Here is a 10,542-nt window from a genome sequence, read left to right as displayed (position 1 = left end):
TGTAAAAATTCAGGATTAGCATTCCTTGGATGAATGATCTTTATATTTTAGCGGTTTACGAACGTATGCTTACCTATCAACCCTTGTCAAGTCGGCGCCTAAAGTGGAAAATGTTAGTTGGGTGTTTTGTTTGGTCAACCCTTAGGGTTAGCTAGAGGGATGTGCCTATGGTTTAACATGGTGACATAGGAGGATGCTTTGCGAAAATATTGGCCCAAGATCCGATTGTTTAATTCCGAATTTATCATGGTGCACAGGCATTTTTTTTTTTTTTTGTTCGATTACTAATTATGTCTGTTAACACATACTCCAAAGTCTTAGAAATTACTTACTGCACGTTTTCTGAAGAACATTTTTTTCCCTTCCATATACTCCTTTATGATTCTGCGAGCAGCCATTCCTTTGCTGTCAGCTTGGATAGTACTGACTGTGTTGCCATCTCCTTCATGTGCATAGGATGCAAGGGGGCATTTCGTCACTAAAATCTTTCGTTGTTAGGTAGAACAGTTTAGGGTTCTTAGCATTAATAAAATATTCATAAATCCTTTCTTTGTTAGGTTAGGCGAGTCAAGTTTACACCTCTTAGCATTAATAAAGTACCGATAAATCATTTCGTTGATAGGTTATGTGAGTCAGTTTACGGCTCTTAGTATTAAAACAGCACACCTTTGAACACCCGTTGATGTGATATCTGGTCTTAAGCAAAAACCCCTTCGGCCTCTCATGAAAATTCACCAAAACTGGTGTCCGAGTCCACCAGAAACCAAGTTTCGGTAAATGTTCGATCTAGCACAAACACATTTCTTAATTTTTACAGAAGAAACTACTTACGGAAAATACTTTCTATAGCAATAAACAAGTCATTGTGGCTATCTTGAATGTTGCAAACACTGAAAGATGTATACTTAAATAAAGAAGAAACAACAATTTTTTTTTACTATGTTTGCCTAACCTAACACTATGTGAATGGTTTGTGGGGCTATCGTGAATGGTCAGTGTGGCTAGATACCCTAAACAGAAAACGGTTACACACTTCCACAATGACCCGCAATGCTATAGAAAGTAATTTCTGTAAGTAGTTTCTTCTGTAAGAATGAAGAAATGTGTTTGTGCTAGATCAAACATTTAATCAAGTTTCTCCAAGCTTCGAACGTACTTCCACAGTTGTTTCCAGTATTCTAAAGCACTTCATAAAAAAAACTCCAACAAAAATCATTAAAAATTCAGAACTGTTACCACCATGTTAAAGAAGTGCTGGTACTCAACACACTGACTAAATGTTGCTCCAATTAAAATTCCCTTGGTAGGCCCTGAAGCGCAGATATTAATAAAGAAACGTTTTGTAGTAGTTTTGGGGACTTGACAATGTTTCAAGAGTAGCTAGACAATGTTGAAAATGTTACATGATAATATTTCTTCTTAGATGCTTGTGAACTCCATTACTCGAAGTCGATATGTATTTTCTGTTGCAGTACTTAATGATGGCTGATGATCCAGGGCGCGACCTTGTACCTGTGAAGGAGGTTGCTGCAGATAGACAGAAACACAATGTGTCTGCAGGCATTACAGGAGCAAGGGGTATGTATCATTTGTGTATGTTAATAAGATGATCCATGCCCATATCTGCAGAGCTCGAAACTATCCCATGGCTATTAAGACCATTTTATCAAATATAATATCACTTGTATCAGATATAAAAACAATTACGAATGTATATTTTAAAAATGAGCAAAATATGTACCAATAAATGTGTACAAAATTTAAACTATATTTTCCATCATCAATTTGTAAATTTGGGCTTCTGTGACAAAATACAGGGTTTTCCAAAAATCCTACTCACATTTAAATCACTAACTTTGTAATGAACAGAGATATTTCAGTGAAATAAAGTTTTGTACTATTATTATCATAATACCTGAGAGGCCATAGCAAGTGCCCACTATTTAATAAAGATAGAATAAAAGGATAAGTTTGAAAGATTCAGCATGCACACATATAGGTTAGTCGCTCCTTACTACAATTTGATTGGTAGTGGTGTTGAATTTGAGGAAACGCAAGTGTTAAAAGTGGTTTTCTATCTACAAAAACCTTCATAAAGGCTCAGTGGATACATTCAGAAGTTGAAAATGATTCCAAAATGCTCCAATTTGTCCATGGGTAATGGAAACAGTGTGTCCAACGATACACCCTTGAAAATTTCAACTTTTTTTTTTTAATCTACGGATTTCGATGTTTTACCATGACAAAGTTATTTCAACACACAGAAACAACAAATAATGGAGATACTTAGTCCTGAAATGTGACCAAGGCATGTCCAGTTCGTCACATCCTAGACCACTTTCATCACTTTTTAAAGGAATTTTCATAATACATGCACAAAACATATTCAATTTCAAAAAATAATATATTGTATTGTGTACTATCACCATGAAACCTTACATGCCTAACAAAAATATCATTTCAGTTGCCTTTTTTTAATTCTATAAATTTCTGTTTTCCAATTCCTCAAATTCCTCAAATCCCAGACCAATTTTTTAAAATAAATTTTGTTACACACGCGCACCAAAAAAGAAAGGTGCAAATTCTAGGAAAATACAAACAGAAACGTAACAAGAATCTACAAATAATGCATTGAAATTATGCGCTCAGACATAACCACATGAAATGTGTTTTCCAATACATTTCCTATTTGTTACTACATCAGTTACATTTTACTTTCAAAACACACACAAAAGTAACAAGTGACTCACCACAGACAATTCACATTGCCAGAATTTGGCAACATCATAAGTAGGGGCATGCATATTTCGTTTTTAACGAAAAAACAAAATGTCAAAAAACACATTGTAGTGTTAATTTTTCATGTTTTTGAAAGGTGTGTGATGCATTTTGCTACCATGTTTTGTCACGAAATTATGCGAAAAGAACTGCAAAATGCGAAATTAACTCTTAAACACGAAATTTAGGGTTTATTTGCCGACGCAACACCTTTTGAGGTCTGAATTATCCTGTAAGTTATGCAATTCACGGAAAATTGATTAATTCTGCTGTTAATATTGGAGAAACAAAAATGAACTCCTTTGCACAGAAATAAACTTAATACTTTGATAACAACATAAATATGCTATTAGAAGTGAAGTGTTAATTTTGTGTAATAACTGTAATTTTTAAATCAAATTTAGGATTATATTCACAATTTTAAAACCGAAATGTATTTTTATATACCACTTTTCATCTAATTTTTCACCGTTATAACACCGATTTTTTTTTTTTATTTACCGCTTTTAAACCCGAAATTGACCCAGTTTTTGTACCGAAATTTTGCTTTTTTATTTACCAAAATTTTGTGCCTCTAATCATAAGCAATCATATATATACCTAAAATTACACTTTCAAACTAGTATGTTTATTTGTAGGTCACATGGCTAATGCCTGCTTCATTTTATCTTTGCATATGATTTTTGAAGAAATTTTTTTCCATTATATCTCAGGTAACTAATGCTGATATAAAGGCTCCCATGTGACACTGTGGGTACTGAATCTCCCCCAAAAACTGTATCACTTTGCTCAGTGATGCAAGGGTTTCACGTGCGACAAAAAACAATATTGTGGCTCTCTTGTGACTATAGATGACTAGCCTGCTCGATCATCCACCAGAACAAAGTAACTTTTCTTGGTGATGCAAAATATTCACATACAAGGTGAAAAATCATTTGAAATATACACTTATATGTGACATCTTGTAGCTCTCGATATTATTCCTGCATAACACACGCCATAGTTTTTTTGGGGGATAAAATTTTGGAAAACGTGCATGCTATGCACCCATAAATGAACTTTTTTTAAAAAATTTAAGTGCAAACTATGTTGAAATTTGCGAAAAGGCCACATTTTGCATTTTAGGCAAATTTTGCCATTTTGAATTAATGAAAAATGTGATTAGAACCTGTTTAGATATGCAACATTTGGAATTGAGGTCCCTTACTATGACCTAATTACAATACATTTCTCTTTAAGGATTTAATGTTAAAGTCTATAAGATCTTTTACCACATATACAGCCCATCACAAAAAAATAGCATCACTGCGTTTGTGCTCCGCTATGAATTATGTGATCTTCCTGCAACTGGACGATATAGAAAACAATTTCTTTTGTTCCGAGCCTGTGAGTGAACTGGACAAGAGCAAGGGAGGAGCCATGGTCGCATACAGGGTGGATAAAAAAATCATGATTTTTATTAAATCACACTAAACATACAATTTTTAAGAGTGGTGCTATTTTTTTTTTGTAGAGGACTTTACCTTCATGTGTATTTGTTTTCAGCAGATGCCAGCGTGACCCATCAGTGCTATTATCTCAGGAAGCTGAACAGGGAGGAGCTGGAGGATCGCTGCATGCAGCTCATCCAGGAGAATTTGTCTCACAAGAAAAATTGCAATCAGCAGGAAGAAAAGATCAAAAGGTGATTAGAGATGAAGTTTTAATTTTGGTGGTATAAATCATTTGTTTGTTTAAATTTGCACATTTCCCTCTCCTTTGCAATATGAAGTTACAAATGTATTTTGTCTTTTTACTTGCCCTGAGCAAAATTGTACCAGCTAATACTGTTGCTTTCCAACGAAGAGTCTCCTGCTGGAGACACAATGATTCGCATTCCACTTTAACAATCTGTGCCAAACTTTTGCTTACATTCAATTCCTCAATGTTTTGGCCAGACAACAAAGGTGCTTAACTTAGAACCAGGGCTGTTAAAAGTCCAGGAACTTATAAATTCTAATGTGTTCTATTGGGTTCTGCTACAGGACTGGAACCTTTTATCTCCCACAATTTAAATTTGGTTCAAATTGCATATTTTTTAATTGAAAAAGGTTCCTGGTCTGAAATAAAGTTCCTGGACCGTATTTAAATTTATTCGGAAAAAAGGTTCCTGGACCGTATTTAAATTGATCCAGAAAATAAGTCCCTGGACTGTATTAAGTTCTTCCGGAAAGAAGGTTCCTGTACCAAATTGAAATACTTTACAGATAGAAAGGTTCTTTATGGCTCAGAACCCATTTTCGCTTCCTGTTTTTCTCTCCTGGACCGGAATTGAATTTATTAAAAAATTCTGGACCTTTAACAACCCTGCTTAGAACATATTGTGCTCTGAAGAGGTGTAAGATGTGGTAATAGGAATGGGTTAAAGGTGTGAACAAAGAAAGAACCCAAGTTAAGAAGTACGTATAATGTAAATGGTAGATATTAATTATATGATCCAATTGTATCAGATTATGTTTTAAGTGCGAAATATTTTTCGCCCATCCAAAAGGTTATCTTGTTACAGTCATCAGGTCGTTGCACACGTAATGTCGGGATTTGATAGTGAAACTTCGAATAACAGTAACTCAGTAGAAAGGAACTGTTACTATTAATGAAAATAGGAACCATTCGATGCTATACACGCTTCTGCCAATGAGATACTATCGTAGATGTTCAACATTCTGGACTGAAGAAATTCCTCAAAGGCTTTTATGACATCTGCTTCATTGGGGAACTTTTTTCCCACGAAGGAATGGTCCAAATGCTTAAACAAGTGGTAGTATGTTGGCATGAGATCTGGTGAGTGATTTGGATGTGGGGGAGTCTCATAGTGCAGGCTGAGTAGTGTTTGCACTGTTGTTCTTGCCACGTGGGGAGTCACTTTGTCATGAAGCACTAAAACGTCATTTATGTTGATCAATCTACGCTGCTTAACTCGTAATTTTTTAAGCATTTCATCCAGCTGGTGCAATACTTCTCAGCAGTCATTGTTTCACCATTATCTTCCTCGGATGATGTGTCTGTTTCAGATGGGGTTTTGGGGCCTCATCGTCGTCTAGCTATTGTGCAGAGTTGCAACGATTATCATAAATTATCCATTTTTCATCGCATGTGACTACTTTGTGCAAAAAGAGAACATTTCAGTACCTGGAGAGCAGATAAAGGTACACTTCCAGGCAGCTTTTCCAAGTTCTTACAAGTGCCGGGAAACTGAAGTAATGTACACCCAATGTCACTGCCATGTCCCTTACAGTTTGGTGAGGTTTAGATGTGCTTGCAGTTCATCATTGTCGATAGCTCCTAATGCAGTTCACTTTGAAGAGTCGTATCGCCGGATCGGAAATTTTTTGAACCATCACTCTATGGTTCGTTTATTTACTGTACCTGATCCTTATGCTCTGTTTCTTTTCCTGGCTGTCTCTGCTGTGTTGTGGTCAAGTTTAAACTCGTAAAGGTAAAGTAGGCATATTTGCCTTATGTCCATGTTATGTGCATATGGTACACGACATGCTTGTATTCAATTGATTCCATGCTCACTTCACCACTTTTCAATACACTGGCAGCATTTGGGAATGTCTAGTGATGTAATGAAGCTGAAAATTTACTGATGCCGATGTACTCACTGATAATCTTTGGAACCGATGTCGATATTTAACCGATTCCGATACATAAGATTATTCAACAGAAATGGAATGTTATTTTTAGCATGGCAAAAATAAATTTGCTATGTACATTTCTATTGCATATTATTAACATACTCAGAGATTTAACTTTAATACACAAGCAGTTCTTTGAAATGTAATTTGAATTCTTGTTCTTTTAATGCTGGCAGATTCAAGTTCAGAAACATGAGTTTTTGAAGCCCTTCTGGGAGTAACCTACTTGTTCTCTTATCACAACACTGAACACTCATTCACTGAACACTGATGCAGCAGGTATGCCCCAGTATTTTCTCACCACTTGCTTCAGGTGTGAATACACATTTTTGAATTTCCAATACAACATCAGATCCTGGTCACGTGGAACAGTCGGTTCATCAATTTACTGTTCTATTTCTGATTTTGAGGTAGGGTGATCCTCTGAATGAGAGGAAAATATTACAAAATTGAAATATAAATCTTATTAGAAGGTAAAAGTGTAGGATTGGTTCCGATTTAAATATCAGATTTTTCCCTATGTCAATTTCGGCCGATATTCATACATCAGTAATCAGCTTCGGCACATCCCTAGGAATATCCAACTTATGTCATCCCAAATTCTGACATTTCATGTGCAACGACCTGATACATAATACAGTTAAATAGTAAAGATGGGCCAAAATATATTCTTTGCTGATACCAATCAAACTTATCATTACCAATCCAATGTGCATTTGCAGATGTTCCTTGACTTTGTTTGTTAGATTTTGTTTTTAAGTCCACTTCATGCACAGAAAGACTAATCGGGACTGGACTGCAGTTTAAAGTGTGATCTGAACCTCTGTGTGCCTCCATTGGTATCGAACCCAGAACCCCTTGATTTACAAGATGACAACATTACCACAATGCTATCAGGGAGACCCGATGTTTCTTGAAGAACATAAATAACAAAAGTCTGCAATCGGTGTTAATTTAGAAAAGGAAATTTGTATTTAGACATTACTTTGCAAACCCATAACATGAATAATGCAGTAATATTCACAAAAATAACAACAAAATTACAGAATTTTACTCTAAATTACAGGTTATTTATAAATATATCAGATTTTAGATATCCAGCTAATCTGTCTCATCCATATCAAATATTAATTTCAAATGCTGACACTTAAAGCATTTGTTTGTTTATTTCTCTTGTAGTCTGCGGTTATTACAAGCATAAAAACACAGTTTTTCGTTGTGACATTTCAGGAGAACACATGCTCCCTTTATGAGACATTTATTTTTAGTTTGATTAAATATATTTATTTATTTGTTTGCTGGAGTTTTATTCATAGTTGAATGAAAAATGAGTGAGGCTGACCGGGATGCCATCTTTGTCACTATTTTTTCCCCCCTTACACAGGCTAGCTGCAAAATTGCTTAGGTTGGTAAACGAGCATAAGCGGATTGACGGAACTTGCCATAGAGATTGCATTGCGAAGGAAGAAGATTACCTGCAGAGGATTAGAGAGGTTGAGCAGAGCAACCACATCCTGAAGGAGAGGCTGAATGTAGCCAAGAAGCAGCTGACGAGCCTCACCAACCTCTCTGTGAGTGGCAGCAAGAGCTGCGGACGAGCCTCCACCAAGTCTACTCCAGCATGCAGAATGGGGTATGCATTTCATTACTGATTAATTTTAGTCTTGGAAATAATTGATTCACCAATACCCTATTCCTATGCTTATGTGATAAAAACTAAACTCTTTTTCGCAACAGCCCTTTGAGGGCAAGGGCCTACCAGGTGGCTTTGCATTGGGCAATATGCAAGGTGGGTTGGTTTAAATCAGGTGATTTTCTTTTTTTAAATATCGCTGATTTAAATTACTTGAAATAAATAATGTACATAAGGATTTTGTAGATATCAGAGTCACTTTTGGTGAAAGTACATTAATCTTGTAAACATTTAGTGGTGTTTATTAGCTCCTATACGCCTTCATGGCATGGTGCTATGCACAGGGGAGCACTTTACCTTTTTTTACCTTTATCAGCCACTAAGAAATGAAAGGAAAGGAAACAAAATATATGTACTGATTTGGTGAAGCTGATATGAAACGAAATGCAATATGTAAACACACTTAAATTTCTCTTGATTTAAAATTCAAGTATTTTTATAGGCAAAAATAGCAAACATTTTATGTAGAAAAATATACAAAACACTAATCATGTGAAACCATAAATAGTGTCATTATCATTACACTGTAAATAAACATGGCAGCTGATACTTTGCAAACTATCATTTAAAAAATGCCAAAATTCAGCTACAAAGACTGTAAAATATATTTTAAGTTACATTTATAGAGTACATCAGAATGCTTTATTTTCACTAGAAGAAAAGTTACTGAAATTATTGTAGTTTCGTTAACACATTCAACAAACATTTTCATAGTAGGTTCATAAACACAGTATCAGAAACAGAAAATGTGTTCACAAGTATTTATTTTAATTGCTTTAATGATAATGTTTAAGTATTAGGCACATCCAGAAAGTAAGTTTCCCTGAGGTCGTGCACAAAAAGGAAACATTATTTCATTCAATGATTTATTGCCACAGATACAGCACTTGTCCAGTTACTTGTCAACAGAATTCAGGCACTTGTCATAGCGTGGGACCAACTTCTGTTTACCTGCGTTGTAGAAGTCTGCTGCCTGGCTGTCGAACCACTGTGTGACAGCCGTCTGAACCTCTTCGTCGCTGTGAAAATGTTGAACGGACAGGAACTTTTTCAGGTGCAAGAACAGGTGGTAATCACTTGGGAGCGAGATCCGGGCAGTATGATGTATGATCGAACACCTCCCAACGAAATCTGTCCAGAAGGGCTGCAGTGTGCCTAACCATATGCGGCTTCGCTTTGTCGTGCAGCAAGATCACCCTGGCACTGAGCTTACCGCGTCGCTTATTCTGAATAGCTCGTCGCAATGTTAGCATTCGCAGTCTCACCTCTGGGCAGAAACTCGATGAGCAGAATGCCTTGTCTGTCCCAGAACGCCATGCACATCACTTTGCGCACCGACAGTCTGTTTGAACTTTGTCCTGCATGGAGATCAAGGATGCCAGAACTGGGGTCAGGGAGGGTGGGCAACTTGCCCCCCCCCCACTCATCATAGGGGGGGTGGGCAATATAGTTTTTTTGTAGCCCAGTCACATGATAAAATGAGACTAAATTTTTTCGAACTTATCTCTGGTTTTGGAAAAAAAATATTTTTGCGCTACTTGGATCAACGTAGCCTCACGTTTTCGCTACCAGCAAGAAGAGCTTGACAGAAAGATTGACGTGTAGGTTAGAATTGCAGCCACGTCTCCAGGTTTCCATTGAATCTACCAGGTTTTGTACATACAGGCGAGGTCGGTGTGAAGCAATAAACCCAGTGTATCCCGGTGGGAAAGGAGTGGGGGACGAGCTGCCAGAGGACATCTTAATTTTAAATCTCTTCTTTTCCATCTACGATAAGATGAGACTAGATCCTCCAAGACTTGTCGAAACGAGACAAAGAATGAGACACACCTCTGTAAAAATCTAGAAGGAGAAGCGAACAGAACAGGTGTTTTACACTTCAAGATGAGACCCAGTACAAGATAGGAATTTATTTACAAGTGAACACAAGACCGAGAACGTAAACCTCTACTTCCAGGCAAGACGAGAGAATGAAAAGAACCATCTCGATCATATCGGTGCTGTTCCCTCAGTTGCGGAATAAGAACTTTATGGAGCCCCCTTCCCAGCATAAAAATAATATATATCTCCTGTCATCAATTATCTCTACCATTTGCGTAAAGTTCTTTCCAGTGTTTAGATCTTTCGCCCCCCCCCCCCCAACTGCTCCTCACAAAATTCAACACCTATGCCCCTTAGCTACAGACCTACCATGCGTGTCGTAAAATGTCACAGTATTTTCTATTATTCAATTTAGCTGTGCAAATTATTTATCAATATCAGAGAAATTTGAATTAGCTGCCCCCTGTGAATGAGATCCACGCAAACACACACATACACAAGATCCTCAGATGAAAGTTGACACCCCACAGCCTGCCCCAATCTGCGCTCTTGCAGCAATTTTGGCAATAACTT

The 10,542-nt window shown here is 36.7% G+C and overlaps 1 protein-coding gene across 1 annotated transcript in view; it reads left to right on the top strand.

The window, feature by feature from the left end:
* Window positions 1–74: 74 nt before the first annotated feature.
* The window catches only part of LOC146001729 (uncharacterized), a 109,598-nt gene continuing 99,130 nt past the window's right edge, over window positions 75–10,542 (top strand). The window contains exons 1-4 of the mRNA XM_083139421.1: window positions 75–112; window positions 1,473–1,578; window positions 4,324–4,462; window positions 7,840–8,088. Of these exons, the coding sequence (XP_082995547.1) occupies window positions 1,479–1,578; window positions 4,324–4,462; window positions 7,840–8,088 (488 nt within the window). The 5' untranslated portion in view covers window positions 75–112; window positions 1,473–1,478. The remainder of the gene's footprint in view (window positions 113–1,472; window positions 1,579–4,323; window positions 4,463–7,839; window positions 8,089–10,542) is intronic.

Source organism: Lepisma saccharinum, chromosome 17 (genome assembly GCF_977018435.1).
Source record: "Lepisma saccharinum chromosome 17, izLepSacc3.1, whole genome shotgun sequence".
Lineage (NCBI taxonomy): Eukaryota > Metazoa > Arthropoda > Insecta > Zygentoma > Lepismatidae > Lepisma > Lepisma saccharinum.
The sequence above is the reverse complement of the archived record's forward strand: the minus strand, read 5'-3'. Positions and strand labels throughout refer to the sequence as shown.